Source organism: Felis catus, chromosome E2, assembly GCF_018350175.1.
Source record: "Felis catus isolate Fca126 chromosome E2, F.catus_Fca126_mat1.0, whole genome shotgun sequence".
NCBI lineage: Eukaryota > Metazoa > Chordata > Mammalia > Carnivora > Felidae > Felis > Felis catus.
Genome location: NC_058382.1, coordinates 10,262,920 through 10,289,341, shown reverse-complemented (window position 1 = coordinate 10,289,341; position 26,422 = coordinate 10,262,920). Strand labels below are relative to the sequence as shown.

Below are 26,422 nucleotides of genomic sequence, written 5' to 3'. Positions count from 1 at the left end.
CCTGTCTTGTTCTTATTGATTACTCAAGGGCTCTTTATATATTATGGACACGAATCCCTCTGTCAGGTACATGGATTGCAACTATCATCCACAACTTGCGGCACATCTTTTCATTTTGTTTACAGTGTCTTTTGATGTCCAAAGGTTTTTTACTTTCAATGCAGTCTTTTCTAGACAGCCCCATGTGGATAACCCACATCCTTCCTCCGTGATCTGAAAGGCGACCTTCTGTCTCTTATGAAATCTCCATGAATGTGTGGGTCTGTTTCTGAGCCGTCTGTTCTTTTTTTGGTAATCTGCTTGCCTAATCTTACGCAAATACCCTGGTCTCTTGGTGGCTGAGGCTAAATAATGATGAACTTGATTTCTGGTTAGGCAAGCCCTCGTATTCCTTCCTGCTCAAAAGGTTCTTACCTTTGCTTGTAGCTTTGTTTTCCCACATGGATTAGCTTCCCGGGGCTGTTTTAAGAAAGGCCCACACGGCGCCTGGGTGGCGCAGTCGGTTAAGCGTCCGACTTCAGCCAGGTCACGATCTCGCGGTCTGTGAGTTCGAGCCCCGCGTCGGGCTCTGGGCTGATGGCTCGGAGCCTGGAGCCTGTTTCCGATTCTGTGTCTCCCTCTCTCTCTGCCCCTCCCCCGTTCATGCTCTGTCTCTCTCTGTCCCAAAAATAAATAAACGTTGAAAAAAAAAAAAGAAAGGCCCACAGACCGGGTGGCTTAAACGGCAGAAGTGTATTGTCCCGTGGTACAGGAGGTCAGAAGCGTTGCCGGATTGGTTCCTTCTGAGGGCTGGGAGCAAGAATCCGTTCTAGGCCTTTCTCCTTGGCTTGTGGGTGTCCGTCTTCTTCCCGTGTCCTCACTTGTCTTTCTTCGGAGCCCGTCTGTCCCTGGGGCCAAATTTCCCCTTCTTGAAGGACACCAGTCCTGGGGCACCTGGGCGGCTCAGTCGCTTAAGCATTAGACTTCGCCTCAGGTCACGATCTCTCAGTACGTGGGTTCGAGCCCCGCGTCGGGCTCTGGGCTGACAGCTCAGAGCCTGGAGCCTGCTTCGGATTCTGCGTCTCCCTCTCTCTCTCTCTGCCCCTATGCTGCTTGTGCTCTCTGTCTCTCAAAAATAAATACATAAACATTAAAAAAAAAAAGTCCCCATCTCCCTGATCTCACATCCCTCCCCAGCCACTGTTTTCTTTTAGAGCAACGCTTCCTCCCAGGGGTTTCTAGGGGCTTTTGTCCTGTTCTTTCCTGGGCTCTCCAGAAGCCGCTCTGATTGGTCCAGGGATCGGGCTTCACCAGCCCTGCTCTGGTCCCCGCTGACCCCACTTTACCAAATCCAGCGGCCGATTCTCTGCCCTTCTCTGATGTGACCACTCAGCACCTTTTCTTTGTTTCACTTTCTTTCTTTTAAAAATTGAGGTATAGGGGCGCCTGGGTGGCTCAGTTGGTTGAGCGTCCGACTTCGCTCAGGTCACGATTTCACGGTCCGTGAGTTCGAGCCCCGCATCAGGCTCTGTGCCGACAGCTCAGAGCCTGGAGCCTGCTTGAGATTCTGTGTCTCCCTCTCTCTCTGGCCCTCCCCCCATTCATGCTCTGTCTCTCTCTGTCTCAAAAATAAATGTTAAAAAAAAATTTTTTTTAAATTGAGGTATATTCACATATCCTAAAATTCACCTTTTTTTTTTTTTTTACAAAAAGTTTATTTATTTATTTTGAGAGAGAGAGAGAGAGAGAGAGAGAGAGACAGCACAGGAGGGGCAGAGAGAGAAGGAGAGAGAGAGAATCCCAAGCAGGCAGGCTCTGCACGGCCAGGGCGGAGCCCGATGTGGGGCTCGAACTCACGAACCCTGAGATCATAACCTGAGCTCAAACCAAGTCGGAGGCTTCACTGACTGAGCCCTCCAGGCGCCGCGCCCCCCTCCTCCACATTAGGTATTTCTTTTTTTTTTTTTAATTTTTTTTTTCAACGTTTTTATTTATTTTTGGGACAGAGAGAGACAGAGCATGAACGGGGGAGGGGCAGAGAGAGAGGGAGACACAGAATCGGAAACAGGCTCCAGGCTCCGAGCCATCAGCCCAGAGCCCGACGCGGGGCTCGAACTCCCGGACCGCGAGATCGTGACCTGGCTGAAGTCGGACGCTTAACCGACTGCGCCACCCAGGCGCCCCCACATTAGGTATTTCTAAGCGAGCCATCCCGACAGGGCCATCGTGCAGTGATCTGAACGGCACGGAAGGCACAGGTACTGTCTCCTCCTGAGCCCCCTGGTCCCCTTGATTGGATGACGCTGCGCTGGGTGGCTTTCCTTCCTACGCACTGGCCTGTCAGCCTCTCTGTTACCCTCTGATCTCTCCTCTTCCTCTTTCTCCCTCCCCCGCCCCCCCACCGTGGCGACCTCGGCGACCTCGTGGCTGTCCATACCTGCAGCATTCTAGCAACTTCCAAACGTCCTCTCTCCTGAGCCGCAGCCCCACCAAGCACCGCTCGAGTGGGCACTCGAGCGCACCAGCTAGACGTGTTCCTCCCGCTGGCTTCGCACTCCTAGAAAAGGAGGCCCCAGCGACCCCGACGCCCGGGGCTGCAAAATCGGGAGGGATCCTTGATTTCTCTCCCAGCTGACCTCACGCTGTCAGCAAGTCCTCTCTCCGCCTTCAAAACGTGTCCGGAATCCGGTGTCGCCCCCCCCCCCCTTTACTTCGGTCGCGGTGCCCCCCCCCCCCGCCCTGGCCCCTGCCAGCGGCCTCTGTCGCCCAGACTCTTGCAGTCACCTCACTGGCCTCTCGGCTCCCTGAAATCCCAGCTAGCGGTTCTCCGTTCCCTCCCTGGCTCAGCATTCGCGAGCAGCGCGGATGGTAGGACTCCGTTTCTATGAAACGTCCAGAACGGGCAGAGTCACAGAGACCGAAAGAAGGTTGGTGGGTGAGCAGGTCTGGGGGAAGGTGGTGGCTGGACTGCGGGGTGCCAGCAATTGAGGGCACGGGTGTCTTTTGGGGGGTGATGAGGATTTTCACACGTTGGAAGCGCCTGGCTGGCTCAGTGGGTTGCGTGTCCCATCTCGGCTCGGGTCGTGATCTCACAGGTTGTGAGTTCGAGCCCCGCGTCGGGCTCTCTGCTGTCAGCCCAGACCCCGCTTCAGATCTCCTGTCTCCCCCCCCCCCCCGTCCCTCCTCTCAAAAATAAATAAAACATTAAAAATAATAATAAATTCGGTAATAACAGTGATCGTGGTGATGTAACTCACCCCTGCGAATACCCTGAAAGCTTCTGAATTGTACGTTTTAAGTGGGGGAGTTGCATGCAGTGCGAGGTCGAGCTCAACAAAGCCGTCACCACCTTCCCCCCAAGCCCTCCCAACCACCACCAACAAACGATCCTTCCTGTGGCTCTCAACTCAACCCAGTGTCCTCACCACAACTGGTGCAACTCGCTGCAATCTGCCGTCCCCTTCCCGTCCCACAATCCCTCTATCTTCTGAACACATCACCTCCACTCTCCCCTCTGCCCACGCTGTTCCCGCCATGCTGGCTTCCTTGCGTGTTCTGCCCCAGGGCCTTTGCACCGGCTGTTCCCGCTGCTTGGGACAGTCGTCCCCTAAAATCTCCCATGGTTCACTCCCTCCCCTCTCGCACTCTCAGCTCCAGCGTCACCTCCTCCGGAGAGGCTTTCCGGACCATCACCTTGAACAGAAATGGCATCTGCCACGTTTCTCTGCCTCCTCTCCCTGTTTTATTTGCCTCCGCTGCACTCCTCACTTTGTGACATAGCGGATACGGACTTGCTTATGTATGCATTGCCCCATCGCCTTCAGGTGACCTGTCTTGCTCGCTGTGGTATCCGCCCAGGGCTAAACAGTGACTGGCACATAGTAGGTGCCCAAGAAACAGGTGTTGAATGCACAAAGTAGGGAACGCTCCCTACATCCTTCCCTCTCTGAGCCTTAGAGTCCGCGTGTTCAAAGGCCTCCTGGTCACCTTTCCTGGATGACCCAAGGTATCTCAAACCCACTCTAGTGATGGATGGTCCCCCACCCCGCCTCCCCAGATATGCCGCGTCCTGGAGCCTGTGAACATGACCTTATTCAGAAAAAGGGTCTTTGCCGATGTCATTATGTTAAAAGATCCTGAGATGAGATCATGTAAATTATCCCCTTTTTCATGTTTATTTATTGACAGAGAGAGAGAGAGAGAGAGAGAGAGAGAGAGAGAGAGAGAGAATGAGCAGGGGAGGGGCAAAGACAGAGGGAGAGAGAGAGAGAGAGAGAGAATCCCAAGCAGGCTCCGCACTGTCAGCGGAGCACAAATCCCGGGAACTGCGAACTCAGGACCTGAGCCAGAATCGAGATGCCCAAGTGACTGAGCCACCCAGGCTCCCCAAGATCATATAGATAACATATGATATATTAGATATATATAATAGATATTATCAGATAGGATAATTCCTGGAGGACCCTAAATCCGGTGACCAGTGTCCCTGTAAGAGAAAGGAAAGGAGAAGGTGCAGGCGTGACGATGGAGGCCGAGACTGGAGGGACGTGGTCCCCGCCCAGGGGATGTCAGGAGCCACGGGAAACTGAAAAAGGCAAGGAAGGATCCCCCCACCCTGGGGTGTCGGGGGCGGTGGGGGGGGGGGGCGGGGAGAGCAGGGCCCTGCTGACACCTCGATTTCAGACTTCTGGCCCCCAGAACTGGGAGGGGCTTGATTTCTCCTTTCCCGCCACCTTGCTTTGTGGTCGTAGGTTGCAGCGGCTGCAGGAAACTCACACGCTCGCCATGTCCGGAGAACCTCAGCATATTCCTCCCACCCGCTCTTTCCCCATCCCGGGGAGGGCCTCACCTCCCACCCCCTCGACAGCTGCACACGCTCCACCCTCACCCCTCCTCCGCTCCACCCTCACCCCTCCTCCGGTGGTCAGTCGCCAATCCCCATTGTTTGAAGCCACCGAGTTCGTGGAAAGTCGTTACGGCAGCAGCGAGAAACTAACACGCTGTTGTAACGATTGTATCTATAAAGTCGCCCCTGCGGGCCGGCTGCTCATTGTCCGCTCCCGCAGACGTCTCTGGTGTCTATGACAGGGCCCGGCCCGCAGCGGGCACTTCAGGTCCGTGCAGTGAGCGTTTGCTTCCTAATGTCACGCACCCCCTCAACTTTCTCAGGATTGACTTCACCCTCAAGCAAACCCTGCGAGATAAAATCTATTAGCGACCGCCGGGGCGCCTGGGTGACAGCTGGCTGGGTGCGCATCCGACTCTTGGTTTGGGCTCCCGTCGTGATCTCACGGTTCCAGCCCCGCATCGGGCTCCGTGCTGACGGTGTGGAGCCTGCTTGGGAGTCTCTCTCTCTCTGCCCCTCCCCTACTCACGCGGTCTCTGTCTCTCTCAAGTAAATAAATAAACTTAAAAGACAAAACCAGGGGCGCCTGGGTGGCTCAGTCGGTTGGGCGTCCGACTTCGGCTCAGGTCCTGACCTCGCGGTCGGTGAGTTCGAGCCCCGCGTCGGGCTCTGGGCTGACAGCTCAGAGCCTGGGACCTATTTCGGATTCTGTGTCTCCCTCTCTCTCTGAGCCTCCTCTGCTCATGCTCTGTCTCTCTCTGTCTCAAAAATAAATAAATGTTAAAAAAAAAAAAAAAAAGAAAGAAAAGCAAAACAAAACTCTTATCAACCAGGATGCCTGGGCCGCTCAGATGGTCAGGCGTCAGACTTCGGCTCAGGTCATGATTTTGCGGTTCATGAGTTCGAGCCCCACATCTGGCTCTCTGCTCTCAGCACAGAGCCTGCTTTGGATCCTCTGTCTCCCTCTCTGCCCTTTCCCCGCTCGCTCACTCTTTCTCAAAAATAAACATTAAAAAAAAAAAAAAGATTCTGGAGCCACCTGCCAGGGCTCAGAACAAACCCAGCTTAGCCACACTAGCTATGGAACTGTGGGCAAGTCTTTTGACCTTCCCGAGCCTCAGTGATCTCACCTGGAAAGCGGGGATACTAACAGTCCCTTCCTCATGACCTTGTGAGGATTAGGGAAGGTGATGCCTGGTGCTGTTAGATGTTGGCAGGAGTATTACTATTTTAGTAGCAAGTGCTCAGTGTCTAAATCCCTCGCCCCTCCAGGTCGGGCGGGCGGGAATGCACCCGGTGCACCCGCCTCACTCAGGCCGACGGGTGTTAGTCGACCGACCGACCGACGACGGATGGCGGGGCGTCCCTCGGTGCCTGCGGCTTCTAGGGCGAACAGGCGAGGGCTCAGAGACACAGGCCGGGCGGGACCATGGGTTTATTGGGAGCTCCACGCGTGCACTCACAGCGTCACACGACAAGGGCACGGTTACCCGGAAGGCGCGAGGTGGCCTCCACCCACGGCTGGGCCCGGAGGCGGTGGGGTGCAGTCTCCTTCCTGGTGGCCCGGGCCCAGCAGGGGCCTTCCTCCCAGGCGGCTGAGGGAGGGCACCGGGGTGGCCCGGGCCTGGCAAGGGGGCGAGCAGGGAGCCGGGGGACCGGGGCGGGTGGGGGGCCTGCGCCCTCACTCCAGGGACTGGAGCATCAGCAGCTGCTTCAGCACCTTCGTCTGGCTGGTCTCGCGGATCTCGCCGGCCAGGAACATCTCGTCCACGACCGTGTAAACCTGAGCGGAGGGAGGTCGATGGGGCAGGGTGGCGGGGTGGGGGGAGACCCCGGTGTGAGGGAGGCCTCCCCACCCCCCAACAGGTGCTGGTCCGAACCCCTGATGACAGAGAGCCAGGAAACGGACAGGGGCAGAGGCACCGGGCGGCCCGCCCTCCTCCCTCCTCCTGACCAGAAGCCCACCTTGTAGAAATTGAACACCAGGTCCAGCTCACAGACGTTGTGGAAATACTCGTTTAAGACCTGGGGGAGGAGGCAGAGATGGTAAGGGCCGGGCAGGGAGAGACACGCAGAGAAACTGAGGAAGGGGGAGGCAGGGAGGAGGAAAGACGCGGTGACAAAGACGGTCAGAGGCAGAAAGTCAAGGGCAGGGATGATCGGAGAGCGAAAGACGGCAGACAAGACAGACAGACAGACAGACAGGCAGAGGGAGAAAGAGGAAACTGTACGGGCAGGGAGGGGCTGAGGGAGGCCCCCCCCCACCCAGTCTGGGCATCCCGAGGGGAGACCAGGGGTGGTTCCGGGGAGTCGGGCCGAGGGCCACAGCGCCCCTACCCGCCCCCCCGCCCCCCCCCACCCCCCGCCTGCCCCTGCACCTCCACAAAGTTGTGGATGGCTTCCAGGTAGGCCAGGTTGTTGTCATTGACGTCCACGCAGATGCAGAAGTAGAGGCCAGCGTAGCGTCGGTAAATGATCTTGAAGTTCCGGAACTGCAGGGCAGAGAGCCTGTCAGCGCCCAGCTGTGCCCAGGACCCAACGTGCTGGGCAGAGCGGAGCCAAAAAATTCGGTCCTTTATCCCATGCACAGTCCCTGAGGCCCTGCTCTGAGTCTGGCCCTGTGCTGGGGACACAGTGGTGACAGAGACAGGCCTGGCCCTCCCCTCGCGGGGCTCCCAAACCCACAGAGGTTCATCCACGGTCATCCCCAGCCTGGGGATCCAGGAGGGCTTCCTGGAGGAGGGGGCGCCTGCACTGAGGTCTGCACTGGGAAAGTAGATAAAGAGATAGATACAGGGGCACCTGGGGGGCTCGGTTAAGCATCCGACTTCGACTCAGGTCATGATCTCGTGGTGCGTGGGTTTGAGCCCCGCATTGGGCTTTGCACGGACAGGACAGAGCCTTCCTGGGATTCTCCTTCTCCTCCTCTCTACCTCTCCCCCTTTGGCATAGTGCGCGTGCTCTCTCTCTCTCTCTCTCAAAGTAAATAAAATTTGTTTTAAAAAAAGAGAGAGGGGTGCCTGGGTGGCTTGGTCGGTTAAGCCTCCGACTTCGGCTCAGGTCATGATCTCGCGGTCCGTGAGTTCGAGCCCCACGTCAGGCTCTGGGGCTGACAGCTCAGAGCCTGGAGCCTGTTTCAGATTCTGTGTCTCCCTCTCTCTGCCCCTCCCCTGTTCATGCTCTGTCTCTCTCTGTCTCAAAAATAAATAAAACATTAAAAAAATTAAAAAAAAATAAAAAGAGAGAGATAGATATAGATACAAATAGGCATCAGGGTTTGCTAAGCACAAGGTCTTTGGCCAATATCTGAAAAATCCCAGCTCTGGGTCTGGTGTTAGAATGTTTTGTCGCCACCTGGTGGAAACTACAAAACATTAGTCCCTGATTTTTATGCCTCTTTTTTTCCTCCCCCGGGGCTCATCCTTCTGTTAATTTCTATACTTTGAGTATGTTTCCTTTCCTTTTTTTTTTAAGTTTCTTTGTTTACTTTGAGAGAGAGAGAGAGTGTGCGAGAGCCGGGGAGGGGCAGGGAGCGAGGAAGAATCCCAAGCAGGCGTGGGGCTCAATCTCAGGACCCTGACATCATGACCTGAACAGAAATCAAGAGTCGGATGCTTCACCGATTGAGCCACCCAGGCGCCCAGCATTCTGTTTTTTCTTAAAGCTCTCCGTCTCCCACTATCACCCTCCCGGCTTGTTCCTATGCCTCAGTTTTAAATTTGGAGGCTTCTCGGGGAAGCTGGGTGGCTCACTCAGTTGAGCGTCGACTCTTGATTTCGGCTCGGGTCATGATCTCAGGGTCCTGGGATCGAGCCCCAAGTCAGGCTCTGCACTGAGCGCCTGCTCGGAATTCTCTCTCTCCCTCTCCCTCTGCCCCTCCCCACGGGCACCTTGTGTGCTCTCTCTCTCTCTCAGGGATCCGGCCCCCCACACCTTCACGCCTTCTCCTGCTATATACTCTCAGATGAGTCTCTTCCCGCAGGCTGGGGCAGGCCCCCTCTGAACTGCCCCCCCCCCCACGGGGCCCCCATCCCCACCCTGACCACTCCAGGCGTCACTGTCTGGGGGCAGGTCTGTCTCCTCACTGGACTGAGCTGGGGCTGTCACCGCCGTGTCCCCAGCACCACCCTGCACGGGAAGAAGGCCAAGCCCTAATCCCTGGAATCCGTGAATAGGTGACCTTACGTGGCAAAAGAGATTGTGCAGGTGGGCTAAGGATCTTGAGACGGGGAGATCTGGGATTATCCCGACGGGGCCCAGAGCAATTCCACAAGGATCCTTATAAGGGAAAGAAGACGACGGGAGAGTGTGGGTGGGAGAGAGAGTTCAAGAGGCTATGCTGCCGCCTTTGAAACTGGAGAAGCGGCCCCCCCGTGCGGAGGAACGCGGGCCACCTCCAGAAGTGGGGGAAAGGCAAGGAAACAGACTCTCCCCGGAGCCCGGAGCCCGCAGAGGGAACTCAGCCCCTGCTGACCCATTGTGGACGCCCGACCTCAAGAACTGTTGAGACAATGAATCTGTGTTGTTTGGAGCCACTAAGTTTAGTAATTTGTTACCACAGGGGCGCCTGGGTGGCTCAGTCGGTTAAGTGTCCCAACTCTTGATCTCGGCTCAGGTCTCATGATCTCACAGTCAGCGAGTTCGAGCCGCACATCGGACTGGTGGTGTGGAGCCTGCTTGGGATTCTGTCTCTCCTTCTCACCTACCCTCCCTCACTTGTGTGCGTGCTCGCGCTCTCTCTCTCTCTCTCTCAAAATAAATAAATAAACCAGAAGAAAAAAGTGATTTGTTACCACAGCAAAAGGAATCTAATATAGGTGCTAAGGAATAGGCATTCATGAACAAACGAGAGGAAGAAAGTTTGGGTGGCCTGGGCCTTCTCGTTGGGTACTCATTCTTAGGTTTTCCTCTCACAAGTCCCCTCCTCCGGGAAGCCTGCCCTGATCTCAGTCTCCTGAGAGAGACAGTATCTATTGTCTCCTACCCCGGATCCTTCCCACTTCGTTGGGGGAGGGACCAATTCTCTTTTTAAAAAAAAAAAATTTTTTTTTTAACTTTTATTTATTTTTGAGACAGAGAGAGACACAGCATGAACGAGGGAGGGGCAGAGAGAGAGGGAGACACAGAATCGGAAGCAGACTCCAGGCTCTGGGCCATCAGCCCAGAGCCCCACGCGGGGCTGGAACTCACGGACCGGGGCTGGAACTCATGGACCGTGAGATCGTGACCTGAGCTGAAGTCGGACGCTTAACCGACTGAGCCACCCAGGCGCCCCACCAATTCTCTCTTATTCCCCACTGCATTCCCTCCCCTGGGAACCCCTCCCTGACCCTCAGGCTGAGTCAGGCGCCCTCCTCCCACCCAGCTGTTCCGTCCCAGCCCTGCCCTCTCTGGGTGGTCGCGGGAGAGAGTGGGAAATAAACTGGGAAATAAACGCACAAGGGAACAAATGAATGAATGAATGAATGGCCTGCATCGGGAGGAACCGAAGATCTGCGCATCAGGGCCCCTTGTGACCTTCTCTCCTGCCCAGCTGGCCTCACCGACCTGCTCCTGGTCCCTCAGCACTCCGAGCAGGAGGCCCACTATGCTGGCAGCGGGGGACGGGGCATCCTCCCCCTCCTGCCATCCTGCACCTGCTGCACCGGCTCTCGCCCCGTCGCCCCGCTCCCCGCAAGGCCCCCCATCCCGTCCTCCTCCTGGAAACCCTTTTCTCTAGGCTGCTGGGAACCCCGAATCTCCTGGCTTTCCTCTGCCTCCTCACCTCCCGCCTCTACATATGGCCTCTCTTCTCTCCTTTGCTCCCTTCTGTCGATCGTCACTCCACCCCCAACCCCGCTAAGTCCCTCGGCCTTCCTTGCCCGCAGTGTGCAGAACCTTCCAGATCACCACACCCTGCCCAAACTCCGGTTCATCACTCCGTCCTGGATTCTCCGCTGGGGTGTGAACAGACACCTCACTCCTGGCCTTCACCCTCAACCTGCTCTTTCCTGAGCTGGCCCACCTCCCTCCTCTGCTCAAAACCCTCCCGGAGCAGCCACCGCACTCGTAAGAGCTCAAGTCTTATGAGGCCTACGAGGCCCCAGGTGATCTGTCCCTGTTATCTCTTTGACCTCATCGGCCCTCCTCCCTGCCTTACAGCACCTCAGACCCGCTAGCCTTCTTGCTATCCCAGGAATGCCCCACTAGGTTCCCGCCTCAGGGCCTTTGCTCGCCACTCCCTACTCGCTACTCCCTGGGTTGGGAGGGCTCCCTCCCTCTCAGATATCATCTCCTGCCACTTCTTCAGCCCCTTCAGGTCTTGGCTCCAGTGTTACCATTTCCAGACTTCCTCCTTAAATCCCTGACACCTGCATTCCGACCCCCGCCGTACACACGCCAGCACTTCACCTCCCACAGATGACGCTTTTGCTCCCCGGCACCTATCACCACCCGCCAGGCTCTACCTTTGTCACCAGGCTCCCTCTGACCAGAACATCAGTGCCCTCAGGGCAGGGACTTGGATCTTTCAGTTCCCGCACCCAGAACAGTGCCCGGCGGGGGTGCCTGGGCGGCTCGGTTGGTTAAGCGTCCGACTTCGGCTCAGGTCATGATCTCACAGTTCGTTCGTGAGTTCGAGCCCCGCGTTGGGCTCTCTGGTGTCAGCGCAGAGCCCGCTTCAGTGCCTCTGTCTCCCCCTCTCTCAGCCTCTCCCCTGCTCTATCTCAAAAATAATAAACATAAACGTAATAATAATAATAGTAAGGAACAGAGCCCGGCATACAGTAGGCCCCCATTAAATGTGTTGAACTTACAGCTTGGCTGATGCCGTGGGAATTAAAGACACAGCCTTCCTGATTTAAAGACACCGGGCTGGTTCAGGCAGTATAGCCTGCAACTCTCGATCTCAGGGTCATGAGTTCAAGCCCCCTGTTGGGTATGGAGATTACTTAAAATGAACGAATGAATGAATGAATGAACGAACGAACGAACCTGAGACATAGCAACAAACAGCCATACAAGATCCTTGACTGGCTCTGAATAATCAGCTACGACAATCTGGGGGACATTTAACTATTGATTGGGTATTAGAGTAAATAAGGGAGTATGATTACTTTCATCAGGTCGGCTAATGATATTGCGGTAATGTAAGGAAGCATCTTTATTTTCTGAGATAATTAGGAGGGAAAAGTCATCATCTCTGTAACTTAATTTCAAACACTACAGCAAGGGATAGTTTGCTACCTTAGTCTCTACTTGTGTGTGTGTGTTTTTCTAGAGTTTTATTTCATTTTTAAGATTTTATTTTTAAGCAATCTCTACACCCAATGTGGGGCTAAACTCACAACCCTGAGATCAAGAGTCACGTGCTCCACCGACTGAACCAGCCAGGTACCGGGGCGCCCTCATTTTTATAGTAATTTTTTAAAATAAGTTTCTTTTTAATGTTTATTTACCTTTGAGAAAGAGAGAGAGAGAGCAAGCGAGCACGAATGGGGGACAGGCAGAGAGAGAGGGAGATACAGAATCTGAAGCAGGCTCCAGGCTCTGAGCTGTCAGCACAGAGCCCCACGCGGGGCTCGAACCCAGGACCTCTGAGATCATGACCTGAGCCAAAGTCGGACGTTTAACCATCTGGGCCACCCCAGGCGCCCCTTTATAGGAAGTTTTAAAAAGGCACGAGAAAAAAAAAATCCTTCAGCCAAAAGAAAAGGTAGAGCCAAAGGGTGAAATATTAATACAGATGAAATCTGGATAGTGGGTGTATGAATCTTCAATCAACTTCCTTCTCACTGTATTAATCTGTATGTTCGAAAATCTTCACAACGTGGGGACCCTGGCGCCTGGTACAGCGTGTGACTCTTGGTCTCGGGGTTGTGGGTTCGAGCCCCACGTTGGGTGTAGGGATGACTTAAAACTAAAATCTTAAAATTGTTTTTTTTTTTCCCACAATGAAAAGTTCTTTGCAAAGAAGGAAGATCGCCAGCTCAAAGTGTGTTGAGGGAATGAACGCGGGAAGGAAAAGAGGGCCCGAGGGGTTCCTGCCTGTAGGCGTCGGGCAGGAGGCTGGGCAGGAAGGACGGGTGGAGGGAAGCAGGCATGGGGGGGGCGGGGGAGCATCACCTCCACAAAGTTGGTGTGTTTGGCATCTCGGACAGTGACCACGGCGTGCACCTCCTCGATCAGCTTCTGTTTCTCGTCGTCATCGAACTGCATGTACCACTTGGCCAGGCGCGTCTTGCCCGCCCGGTTCTGGATGAGGATGAAGCGGATCTGGGGACAGCAGGAGAAAGCGGAAGTGAGCGTGGCGGGGAGAGAGGGCTGGTCCAGGATGCCCCGCCCCGAAGCCCCGCCCATCCCCACGGGCCACGCCTCCTGCCGCCTGCCCTCTGGGGTCCCAACTGCTCCCCGGAGCCCGGTGGTCCCAACACCCCAAGGGAGTGACTTTTCCCACTCCCTGGCCCTGAGGCCCAGGCTCCGCTATCTTTGTCTGTTTGACCTTGGACAAAGGATCCGCCCCCTCAGCCTCAGACTCCCCACCGGCAAAGTAAGTTTCCTAAAAAGATCCATCTTGTCAGTGTTCGGTGGGATAGAGGTTTATAAGCTTAATTCAGAAGCCGACACATAGCATACGCTCGGGAAATGTTTTGAGTTTCAGACTTGTGTGGTCCGAATCCGGGAGACCCCAACTCTTTTATTTTCTTTTTCCTTACCAATTTCTTAAATTTCACCCACTTAAAAGATATGTTTCTTTCTTTTGAGAGAGAGAGAGAGAGAGAGAGAGAGAGAGAGAGAGACAGAGCGCACACATGTGCAGAGAAGAGAGAGGGAATCCCAAGCAGGTTCTGCGCTGTCAGCGTGGGGCCTGACACTAGGCTGGATCTCACCAGCTAGAGATCATAGAGTCAGAACCTTAACCGACCGCGCCACCTAAAATTCACGCATTCAAGATGTATATAGTTCAAGTGGTTTTTAGTGCATTCATATGATTGGGCAAAAATCACTAGTCTCTAATTCCAGAATATTTTCATCACCCCAGAAAGAAACCCCCACCCGTGTAGCAGACACTTCCCCTCCCTCCGGCCACTGGCAAATAAGAACCTTTCTATCTCTATAGATTTTCCTGTTGTGGACATTTCGTGTGAATAGAATCAGAAACTATGTGGCCCTTGGTTTGCCTTCTGTCCCTTGGCAATGTTTTCAAAGCGCACCCACGTGGAGGTGTGTGCCCAGGCTTCACTTCTTTTCTTTTCAAAAAAAATTTTTTTTTAATGTTTATTTTTGAGAGGGAGAGACAGAGCATGAGCTGGGGAGGGTCGAGAGAGGGGGAGACGCAGAATCCGAAGCAGGCTCCAGGCTCTGAGCTGTCAACGCAGAACCCAACGACCGTGAGATCATGACCTGAGCTGAAATCAGACGCTTAACCGACTGAGCCACCCAGGCGCCCCCAGGCTTCATTTCTTTTTATGGCTGAATCGCATTCCACCGCATGGATATACCTCGTTTTGCTGACCCACCCATCAGTTGATGGGCATTTGGGTTATTTCCACTTTTGGATGGTTACGAATAAGGCCGCTATGACCACTTGCATGCAAGCTCTTATGTGCACGTGATGTTTTCATTTCTCTAGGGTATATACCTAGGGGGGGGAACCGCTGGATCTTGTGTTAATGCTGCGTCTCACTTTTTCAGGAACTGCTGAACTGTTTTCCAAAGCATCTGCCACTTCTCAAGTCATGGAACTCCTTGGTGCCTCAGTTTATCCACCTGGAAAGGGCCTCATAAAGTGCGATGGGAAGTAAACTGTATGAAAAGTATCTAGACCAGCACCGTGCCTGGTTAGGATTATGCGCTGTGTCGGTTCTGATTACCATCAGCGAGGGCTAGGAAATTCGTTCTTGTGATTCTGAAAAGCCAGGTCAACCCTCATAGGGCTACTATGAAAACGTGAACAAGTTAATGCCAGAAGTGCTTAGTACAGTACCTGTTATATGTACAGCCCTCGATAACGATTAGTGATCATGGCTGAGAGGCATTTGTCCTAGTGGCTAAGAACACAGACTCTAGAGCCTGAACGAATCCTGGCACTCCCGGCTGTGTGTCCATGGGCAAGTAACTTGGCCTCTCTGGGCCTCAGTTTCTCCTTCTGTATAATGGACATAATGAGAGCACCTCCCTCATAAGATAGTCGCAAGGGTTAAGAAATGTCAGGGGCCCAGCACAGTGGCTGGAACATACTAAATGTTACACAAGTATTAGTTCTTAGTGATATTGTAATTCACCATCATTTGACTTTAAGAAAACCAAGGCCCGGGGCGCCTGGGTGGCTCAGTCGGTTATGGGTCCGACTCTTGATTTCAGCTTGGGTCAGGATCCCGGGGTCGTGGAACAGAGCCCCATGTCGGGCTCCGCGCTGAGCGTCGAGCCTGCTTGGGGTTCTCTCTCTCTTCCTCTCTCTCAGCCCCTCCCCTGCTCGCACTCTGTCTCTCAAAATAAATAAATAAACATTTTTAAAAATTTTTAAATGTTTATTTAAACACACAGAGTGACAGCGGGGAAGAGGCAGAGAGAGGGAAACACAGAATCAGAAGCAGGCTCCAGGCTCCAGAGCTGTCAGCACAGAGCCCGACGCAGTGCTTGAACCCACGGACTTTGAGATCATGACCTGAGCTGAGGTCGGATGCTTAACCGACTGAGCCTACCCAGGCGCCCCAAATAAATAGCTAAAAAATAGTAAGAAAAGAAAAGAAAACCAAGGCCCAACTTCACCCAGCTAGGAAGCCCGCCTTTAGGCCCGGTTCTGTTTGAGACAGGCATGCGTATACCCATTTATAGATGAAGGAACTGAGGCTCAGAGAAAGAAGTCTCACAGCCACAAAGCACACCTGGGAGTCGAAAGGCTTTGCTCTGGACCCCTTTACCCTGGCTGACTCTCCGGGAGCCTCTATCCGTTCATGGGAGTCCACTCTCTTTCCTAAGCCTCACTCTCCAATAGTCCCCCTTCCCCCAACCAATCAAGACAGACAGGAACAGGATATTACACTCTCCTTCCAAGAACCCCATCTGCTGAGCCAGGGAAAACCACTTCCTAGCAGGCCAGGGGTCCTGGGTACAAAGGGAAAGGGCCTGGGCCTGGCTGGGGGGAGGCTCACTAGGCAGCCACAACCTGTGGGCAGAGCCAGAGATACAGAGGGTATATGGGGGAGAAGAGCTAAAAGAGCTGAGGGAGAATCCTGCCGCTCACCCCCAAATTCCCTCACACACCTCTTCTGTATTACAATCTCTCCACCTCTGGGAATCTGCCCTAAGAGGTCCCTTCCCTCCTGCACCCTCACCCCTCTGATGTTCCCTCTGGATGCCCCCCCAACCTTCCCTGTCTCGGAGCCCCCATCCCCTGGAGCTCTTCCGTTTTGACTTCCAATTTCTGGGTGTCGATCAATCCCCTCTTTTAGGCCTCAGGAGGCCTTTTACTGGGGACATCCCTTCTCGGACGCCAAGGCCTCCTCCCCTGTTCCAAAGGTCCGTGTTGCCTCCAAGGACCCTGTTTATGGGGGAGACTCCCTCGTTCCGACACCCACCTCCATTGATCTGGTTTTCCACCTCCCTGCCCAAAGACCCATCCTGGGGGAGGGGAGCCAAATCCAATGCCCAGTCCTTGCTCCAAAAACTCCATTCACATCTCTCACACTTGCACGTCTATCCCTACCCAAGACCCCTCTTCTTGGAAAGACCTGTTCCATTGCCCCCCAACCGTTTCTAATACCCACTCCCTACCTCCAAGCCTTCTCCTGCTTTGCAACACACTTCCCCTGACCCCATTCCCTACAGCAGCCTACTTCCCGTCTCCAGCGCCCAGGCTCTTCCCCTTGAGATTCTCTCATTCTCTTTCTCCCTCTCTCTCGTCAGCAGTACTCCTCCCGTTTCAACAGCCCCTCTCTTCCTTCAGTGTCAGTTTCCGCCTTCTAAAGACCCCTTCTGAAGCAGTCCCAGAGGTTTCCATTCTTCTCCAATTATCCTGCCACACTCCCAGAGATCCCTCCTCTTGGGTCGCCCCCTCCCCACCTCCCATTCCTTCTCCCCACCTCCCAGGTCCCGCTTCACGAATCGCCTCCGCATTTCAATCCCCCGCCCCCGCCATCTCCAATGTCTCCCGCACAGCCCTCTCCCCCTTGGCACTCGGTCGCCAATGTCCTCTAGCTTCGAGACCCCCGGGGCGCTTCCGCGCCGAGAATCACCACCCAGTTGCCCCCTTCCCGGGCCTCCAATCGGCCCCAATCCCGAGAGCCCGCGCCCGGCCCAAACCATCGCACCGCGGCAGGGGACGCTTGTCAGCACCCAAGCGAGCCTCAAACACCTGCACGCGGACCCACCCCGCGCCCGTCCCCAAGGTGGGCGCGCCCCCGTTACCATGGCGACCCCCGTCCGGACCCCAGCGGCCCCGGTCCCGCGGCTACTTGGCAGCTCCGGCTCCCGCAGCAGTCCGGGGTCCCAGGGCTAGAGCGGACTTCCGGCAGAAGAACGCGCCCGCCTTCTCGCGCACAGCCCACTGGGAACCGTAGTCTCAAGAATGCCTTCCCCCGGCCAGGCTGCAAGCCTGGGAAAAGGGCTGGTCCCCCTTCCCAACATGCTGCGCGACTGTCCTTTTCCCACCCCACGGTACAGACCCCGAATGCATGCTGGGAGTTGCGGGTGATGGTCCCTTCCGAGGACTACAATTGCGTGACAGCCCGCAAGGGGGAGTTGCATTCTGGGAAATGTAGTTCTGGTAGTCCTCCCTCCATCCCTATCCTCCCAAGGCGAGAAGGGCATGCTGGAAATAGTTTTAAGTAAGAAATTGATCTGTGGGTCTGGGGGCAGAAAAAAAAAAGAAGAAGAAGGAGAAGAAGGAGAATAAACTGCGCTGTGGGAACTCGAAATGTGACTCTGACCGCGCTCACCCAGTGCTTTTTTTGAAATATATTGCGGTTCCCTGTGGGAGATTGACAGTGGTTTAAGAGAATGATTTTGAGAGGACTGTGTGCAAATTCGGCCATTGCATTAACTAGATGTGTGACTTGGGGACAACAACTTCACCTCTTAGCTCAATTTCTTCATGTGTAAACAGGAGTAATCAAGAGGTCACCTCGGCGGGGTTGTTTTACATCTTCCATAAGTTTCCGAAGCGCTTATCACAGTGTTTGATACATAGTAAGTGCTCAATAAATACTAGCTGACATCACGAATGCTCATTGTTAACGTCCACAGGATAATAGGACCTTCTTACTTCCTATCCAGAGGTACAGTTGTCTCCTTTCAGTTATCTCAAATAGGCCAAATGTTTTCCTAACTCAGCAACTTTTCCTCTGTACTTTGCTATTGCCCATAGGCCTTTCCGCATTCATCCTGAGGCTGGCTCCTTTTCTTCCTTTACCTTAAACACCACTTCCACAGACCTGTGTAGAAGACCCTGCCTGCCTACAAAGGTCCTCTTCTCCCATCACCGAAATTCTCTAGGTTTGATTTTTTTTTTAAGTTTACTTATTTACTTTGACAGAAAGAGAGAGGGAAAGGGGGGAAGGGCAGAGAGAGAGAGAGAGAGAGAGAGAGAGAGAGAGAGAGAATCCCAAGCAGGTTCCACACTGTATAGTGCATGGCCCGATGTGGGGCTTGAATGCACCAACTGCAAGATCATGACCACTGAGCCACCCAGGTGCCCCTAGGTTTGATTTTTTTTTAATGTTTTTTTTTAACGTTTATTTATTTTTGAGACAGAGAGAGACAGAGCATGAACGGGGGAGGGTCAGAGAGAGGGAGACACAGAATCCGAAACAGGCTCCAGGCTCTGAGCTGTCAGCACAGAGCCCAACACGGGACTTGAACTCACGGACGGTGAGATCGTGACCTGAGCCAAAGTCGGCCGCTTAACTGACTGAGCCACCCAGGCGCCCCTGATTTTTTTTTTAACATTTATTCATTTTTGAGAGACAGATTACAAGCAGGGGTGCATTAGAGAGAGAGGGAGACACAGAATCCAAAGCAGGCTCCAGGCTCTGAGCTGTCAGCACAGAGCCCCATGTGGGGCTCAAACTCAGGAGCCGTGAGATCGTGACCTGAGCGGAAGCCAGACGCTTAACCGACTGAGACACCCAGGCACCCCTAAGATTTTATTTTTAAGTAATCTCCAAACCCACCCTGTGGCTCGAACTCATAACCCCAAGATCAAGCATCGCATGTTCCACCAACTGAGCCGGCCAGGTGCCCCTCTAGGTTTCTTTTTTGTTTTGTTTTGTTTTAATGTTTATTTATTTATTCCAGAGAGAGAGAGGGGGAGAGAGCAGTGGAGGGGGACTGAGAAAGAGAGGGTGTGAGAGAGAATCCCAAGTAGTCTCCATGCTCTTCTCATGGAGCCCCAAGGGACTCGATCCCACTAACCATGAGATCAGGACCTGAGCCAAAATCAAGAGTCTGGCGCTCAACCAATTGAGCCACCCTGGTGCCCCAAGTTTCATTTCTTATAGAATCAGTGGGGAGACCCTCTGACTCCCTGAACTCAGGACTGACTTCCTAAGCTCAGCAAGCTCCCAGAGCTTCCGCCTACCTGTCAAATTCCTCTTTTGGAAATTAACTAACGAGTTGCTGGACTGGGGAAAGAAACATTTGTGGATGAGATGCCTGTGGGGATGAATCAGAAAGTGCTCAACAGTGACCTCAGTTTCATTGTAATGTTAAAATCCCCCCCTCTGAATATTCGTCACAAGCCCTCATAAGAGGAGCCTGAGTACTGTGGTTCTGGGAGTCCCTGATCTGTCCCTCCCCGCCCCCCCCACACTTGCTCTGTCTCTCAAAAAGAAATAAAAATATTAAAAAAAACACATATCATAGAACAATGTAAACTCAAAACGTGGTATTAGCAGAAGCACCAACACATTGGCACGAAAAGGTTAGGGATCATTTCTATCTGGTGCACTGCTGTATCTCTAGGAAAGTTGGGATTGAGAGAAGGTAAGCAAGGTGCCCAGGATATAAAATTAAAGAGGCACTCTTGAGTGCCTGGGTGGCTCAGTCAGTTAAGCGTCCGACTCTCCATTTCAACGGAGGTAATGGTCTCTCGGGTTCTTGAGTTCGAGCCCCACGTAGGGCTCTGCACTGGCAGCGCAGAGCCTGCCTGGGATTCTCCGTCTCCCTCTCTCTCTGCCCCTCCCCTGTTCGCACTGTCTCTCAAAAATAAATAAGTTAAATAAATAAATAAATAAAACCTTAAAAAAAAAAAAAGGCACTCACTCTTAGGTGATGACCCTGCCCTTGCAAGAGTCTGAAAGTCAGCACTTACTTGAGGTTTGTTCCCTGGACACCTTGCCTGGCTCACCTTAGTCCCAGCCTTGACGTCTAGCGCTTAGCTCAGTGCCTGGCATGAGTCCGGTGTTCCAAAAACATTTGCTGGATGAATGAGTGAGTGAATGAATGAATGAATGAACGGTTATCAAGAAAAACACACTGTCCCCCACTCTGACCACATTCACTCACGGTCGGGCAGGGGGAAAAAGGACATTGTATCCATGAATTTTAAAATCACCTAGGAAACAGTAAATATTATTTTATCTCACACAGTTTCTGTGGGTCAGGAGTTCGGGAGTTCAGCTGGATGATTCTGGCCTGGGGTCCCTCGTGCGGTTTGCAGGGGAACAGATTCTGTCTCTGCCTTCAGGAATCTCATGCCTGGGTGGTTTGGAGTCTAAAGGCGATATTCCAGAGACACGGAAAGAAGGAGCAATCCTAACACTTCCACTCTCGTATGGATTTTGAAATGATCCTTCCCTTTGCAAGATCATGACGGTATGCTTGCCCTGGGGAAAAACTGGAAAGAGTCAAAGTATGCATCGTGAGGGGAAAAGTCAGTTAGTTTATGTGCAGCTACATAACAAAATATTAGGCAGTAGTTAAGTTGACAGAGGGGTGCCTGGGTGGCTCAGTCGGTTGCGTATCAGACGCTTGAGTTCAGCTCGGGTCATGATCCCAGGGTCATGGGATTGAGCCCCACGTGGGGCTCTGCATGGAGTTGGAGTCTGCTTAAGATTCTCTCTGTGTCTCCCTCTCCCTCTCAAATTAAAAAAAGAGAAAAAAGAAAAAAAAAAGGAATGAGAGAAACGTGTATGCGTTGACACGTTGTTGGAGACACAAAGGATGTTGTGGAGAGATATCTCCATAGTGTACCATTTGATCTTAAATTCATTGTGCCAGCTTTGTGTGTAGAAAATTTTCATGTCTACAAAAAAAAGTTGTAAAGTTAGGACAACGAACTCCAGTGTTTACTCGCCTAGATCCATGATTAGCTGACATCGTGCCCCATTTACTCTATGTACGTATGTATTGGAGCGATTCAAAAAAAATGGTTTTTTAAAAATTTTTTTTTCAACGTTTTTTATTTATTTTTGGGACAGAGAGAGACAGCATGAACGGGGGAGGGGCAGAGAGAGAGGGAGACACAGAATCGGAAACAGGCTCCAGGCTCTGAGCCATCAGCCCAGAGCCTGACGCGGGGCTCGAACTCACGGACCGCGAGATCGTGACCTGGCTGAAGTCGGACGCTCAACCGACTGCGCCACCCAGGCGCCCCCCCAAAAAATGTTTTTAATGTTTATTTAGTTTTGAGAGACAGAGAGAGACAAAGCGTGAGCAGGGGAGGGGCAGGGAGAGAGAGACGGAGACACAGACTCCAGGCTTTTATCTTATTTTCCCTTCCTTCCCCTATGTTCAGCTGTTGTGTTTCTTAAATTCCTTATTTTATTTTATTTTATTTTATTTTATTTTATTTTATTTTATTTTAGAGAGAAAGAGAATGAACGGGGTGGGGCAGGGGAAGAAGGAGGGAGAATCTTACGCAGGCTTCTCCCTCAATGTGGAATCCAAGGCGGGGCTCGATCCCACCACCAAGAGATCATGACCTGAGCCCAAATCAAGAGTCAGAAGCTTAAATGACTGAGCCATCCAGGCACCCCAAGACATGAACAGTTTGAAGAGTCCACTTCAGTTATATTGCAAAATGTCCCTTAATTTGGGTTTGTCTGCTGTTTCCTCATGATGAGATCCAGGTTTGACATTTGGGGGCAGAAATATGACAGGAATGATCCTGTTTCTTCTCAGAGTATCCCATGAAGGGCGTGTGATGCTAGTTTGTCTCATTTGAGTTTGATCATTTGGTGAGTTTGGTCACTGGGCTAAGGTAATGTCTGCCACCATTTGGTTTTTTTTAATAGGCTCCACGCCCAACATGGGGCTTGAACTCATGATCCTGAGATCATCTGAGCTGAGATCAAGAGTCAGACGCTTAACCCACTGAACCACCCAGGCACCCCCACATTTTTCTTCTTAAAAGTTATGTGATTTGGGGCGCCTGGGTGGCGCAGTCGGTTAAGCGTCCGACTTCAGCCAGGTCACGATCTCGCGGTCCGGGAGTTCGAGCCCCGCGTCAGACTCTGGGCTGATGGCTCAGAGCCTGGAGCCTGCTTCCGATTCTGTGTCTCCCTCTCTCTCTGCCCCTCCGCCGTTCATGCTCTGTCTCTCTCTGTCCCCAAAATAAATAAACATTGAAAAAAAAATTAAAAAAAAAAGTTATGTGATATATCTGATACCAAACGCATAAGCAACACAGGAAGAAGAAAAAAAGCTGAGCATCAAAATTAAAAACTTTTGTGCACCAAAAGACCCTGTCAAGACAGTGAAAAGACAACTCATAGAATGGAAGAAAATATTTGCAAAGCCCCTCGCTGGTAAGAGACTGATATCCAGAGTAATGTCTCCAAAGAAGAGAGACAAATGGCAAATAAGCATAGGAAAATATGCTCAACATCACTAGTCTTCAGGGAAATGCAAATGGAAACCACAGCGAGATACCACCTCACAACCATTAGGATGGCTATTATCAAAAACAAAAGAAAACCACCACCGCCAAAACAATAATGACAAGGGTTGGCAAGGATGTGGGAAAACTGGAACCCTCGCACATTGCGAATGTAAAATCGTGCAGGCCCTGTGGGAAACAGTTTTGCAGTTGCACAAAAAAGTTAAATGTAGAATTACTACGGGATACGGCAACTTTATGTCTAAGTAGATATTCCAAATGACTGAAAAGGGGCTTCAAATCCCTGTGCATCAATGGTCCTAGCAACACAATTCACAATAGCCCCAAATCCAAATGTCCAGTAACAGGTGAACAGATAAACAAGATGTAATATATACACTGAAACATTACTCAACCTTAAAAAGGAATGAGATCCTGATACACGCCCCCAACCAACGTGGAGGAAACTTGAAACCATCATGCTGGGTGAAATAAACCAGACACAAATGGACAAATGTGTGGTTTCATTTACATGAGGTACCTAGAACGGGCAAATTTATAGAGACAGAAAGTAGTTCTCTCTCTTTCTTTTAGCAGGCTTCATGCCCAGCACAGAGCCAGCCCTTGATTTCATGGCCCTGAGATTAAGACCTGAGCTGAGATCAAGAGTTGGGCGCTTAACTGACAGAGCCACCCAAGCACCCCTGTTCCAGGTATTTTTCTAAGCGATTCGCTTATTGAAACCTCAAAACAACCCCGTGCAGTAGGTATTAATATTATCAACTCCATTTTATTTTTTAATTTAAAAAATATTTTTTTTTCAACATTTATTTATTTTTGGGACAGAGAGAGACAGAGCATGAATGGGGGAGGAGCAGAGAGAGAGGGAGACACAGAATCGGAAACAGGCTCCAGGCTCTGAGCCATCAGCCCAGAGCCCGACGCGGGGCTCGAACTCACGGACCGCGAGATCGTGACCTGGCTGAAGTCGGACACTCAACCGACTGCGCCACCCAGGCACCCCTATCAACTCCATTTTAAAGATGAGGAAATTGAGGTACAGAGAAGTTGAGTAACTTGCCCAATGTCACACAGCTAGTGTAAATGGTGGGGTTGAGATTCTAGTCCAGGCATTCCAGCTCCAGAGTCAATGCCTCAAGCCACTATACTATGCTGCGTTCGTGTAAGCGTGTAGAGAGATCTGGGGGAAAAAACAAAACAAAACAAACACATTTCTGGAGAGGTAAGTGGGATGGGTTTAGATTCTCCATGGAAACTGAATTTTATCTAGAGGTTTTTAAAAAATATTTCTTTATTTTTAAGGGGGGGGAGGAGGGGAGTGCAGAGAAAAGGAGACACAGAATACAAAGCAGGCTCTGGGCTCTGAGTCATCCACACAGAGCTTGAGGCAGGTCTTGAACTCATGAACCATGAGATCAGACTTGAGCTGAAGTCTGAAGTTCAACTAACTGAGCCACCCAGGCAGGCGCCCCTAATCTAGAGTATTTTAATTTTTTTGCAAGGACAAGAAATTCATGTAGTATTGCATAATTTTAAATAATTAAAGAAAATAATATACAACAGTGGGCAATATAATATATATATTATATAACATATAATATATATTATATGTTATGTAACATATAATATATATTATATAACATTTAATATATATTATATAACATAATATACATTATATAACATATAATATAACATATATTTTGCCCATTGTTATATATTATATATGTATATATATTATATATACATATATATACACATATATATTATGTTATATATATACATGCATATATATTATATTATATATATACATATATGCATATATATGTATATATATGCATATATGTATGTATATATTATATATGTTATATAATATATATATAATATATGTTATATAACATATAATATATATAATATATAACTATGGGCAAAATATTTGAACAGCACTTCACCAAAGATGCTATTCAAATGGACTTTATACCTATGAAAAGACGCCCAACCTCATAAATCACTGAGGAAGACAAATTAAGACTAAACAGGATACGATTGAACAACCATTAGAATGGCCAAAATTAAATTAAAAAGACGGAAAAGGTGGGACAGCTGAAATTCTTACACCTGACTCCTGGGATGGAAATTGGTACATTCACTTTGGGGAAGGTGAGTACATGCCCGCCCTGTAACCAGCAATTTCATTTGGGTACACACCTAGCAGGAATGAATACGTATGTTTACCAAAAGACGTATTCTAGACTGTCACAGCAGCACTACCCACAATAGTCCCAAAGTGGAAATGACCTAGATGCTCACGACAATAGAATGGCTACATACATCGTATTTCATCCACATGGTGGAATACTACACAGCATTGAGAATGAACGATCGATAAGTACACACAGTATCCTGGAGGAATCTCACAAGGTTGATTAAAAGAGGCCACTTGTTGCATAACTCCGTTTTTATAAAGTGTAAAAACGGGCGAAACTGATCTATGGCCGTAGAAATCAGGATAAAGATTTTCCTCGTGGGAGGGAGTGACTGGAAGGGGTCACCAGGAGGCTTCTGAGAGATTGGTCGCATTCTGTTTACCTGGGTGAACGTTACAGGGGTGTGTTTTCATTTTTTAACGTTTATTTATTTTTGAGAGAGAAAGAGCAAGCGTGAGCGGGGGAGGGGCAGAGAGAGGGAGACAGAGGATCCAAAGCAGGTTCCGCAATGTGATGAGCGGAGACGCGGGACTCTAACCCACCTCGAAATCAGGACCTGAGCCGGAATCAGGAGTTGGCCTCTCAAGGGACTGAGCCACCCAAACGCCCCACAGGGGGTGTGTTCCTTGTGAATTACTCATGGAGCTGTACGTACCCTTGTGATTTGTGGACTTCTCCGTATCTCTGTTATATTTCCATTTTCGAAGTCTGTAGAAATTGAGAGGTTCTTTCATTATCCATCCTTCCATGAGCCTTTAAGTGCGTGACCGCTTCGTTTCAGCCGCTGACCTGGAGACGGGATCCGGCAGTGAATCCGAGCGGGGATCCGAGCATCCCCGCCTCCCGTTCCTTCCTCGTGATTGGCTGCCCTGCCGACCAATGGCGGAAGAGTTCACCGCTCTCTGGCCTCCCGGCGGCATCAGCTGGCGGCAGCTTCCTCTGTTCGGTTTGTAGGAGGCGCTGTGAGCTCGCTGACTTCTTGGTCAAGCGCAGACCCGGTCCCCACCCTCTGTCTGATTTTTTCAGACTCTGAGGAATGTACAGAGAATATACGCCAGCACATTCACCTCTTTGCAAAACTCTTTAGTGGATTTTTCTGGCTGTGTATCTCTACGAGCGGGGTCCAGAACCCCAGGCTCCGCCTGCCTCGTACCTACTCCGGCTCTCTGGCTGGTCTGAGTTCCAGTCCTCGGAGCCCTTCTGGGAGATGCTTGGGAAATCTCGGCAGCGGCCCAGGCCAGCAGTTGGTACTTCTCTCTCTGTCAGCTAATTGTTTACTCGGTTGTTTATTTATCCTGGAGCGGAGGCTAGCAGGGCAGTGAGGGGGCGGCTGCCCCCAGGGAAGCCTGCTTCCTGTGGTTGGCTTGCTAACACCGGCCCTCTGGCAAACTGGGAAGAAGAATTGCAGAGCTGGGAAGACCCTCCTTGATAGTTCAATTGTTCATTCAAGGAAAACACTGCCTGAGACCCTGCCTTGTGCTTGGACCTGTGCTGGAGACATCGACAGTGACTGAGATAGCCCTGGCCCTGCCCTCAGGGGGTTCACAGTCTGATGGAAGACAAAGACCTGTTACC

The 26,422-nt window shown here is 51.5% G+C and overlaps 1 protein-coding gene and 2 long non-coding RNA genes across 3 annotated transcripts; 1 reads left to right on the top strand and 2 right to left on the bottom strand.

The window, feature by feature from the left end:
• Window positions 1–6,245: 6,245 nt before the first annotated feature.
• AP2S1 (adaptor related protein complex 2 subunit sigma 1) lies at window positions 6,246–17,371 on the bottom strand. The gene is made up of 5 exons (XM_023245338.2): window positions 17,213–17,371; window positions 12,929–13,078; window positions 7,204–7,317; window positions 6,791–6,850; window positions 6,246–6,608 (listed from the first exon to the last, which is right to left on the bottom strand). Exons 1-5 carry the CDS (start codon window positions 17,213–17,215, stop codon window positions 6,507–6,509), a joined length of 429 nt encoding a protein of 142 aa, XP_023101106.1. The 5' UTR covers window positions 17,216–17,371; the 3' UTR covers window positions 6,246–6,506.
• LOC123382303 lies at window positions 13,089–14,622 on the top strand. The gene is made up of 2 exons (XR_006590500.1): window positions 13,089–13,352; window positions 14,498–14,622. It is a non-coding gene; the product is annotated as an uncharacterized LOC123382303 (long non-coding RNA).
• Window positions 17,372–20,363: 2,992 nt separating the features above from the next.
• Window positions 20,364–26,133, bottom strand: LOC109494670. Its single transcript, XR_002149657.3, has 2 exons — window positions 25,503–26,133; window positions 20,364–20,639 (listed from the first exon to the last, which is right to left on the bottom strand). It is a non-coding gene; the product is annotated as an uncharacterized LOC109494670 (long non-coding RNA).
• Window positions 26,134–26,422: the final 289 nt, after the last annotated feature.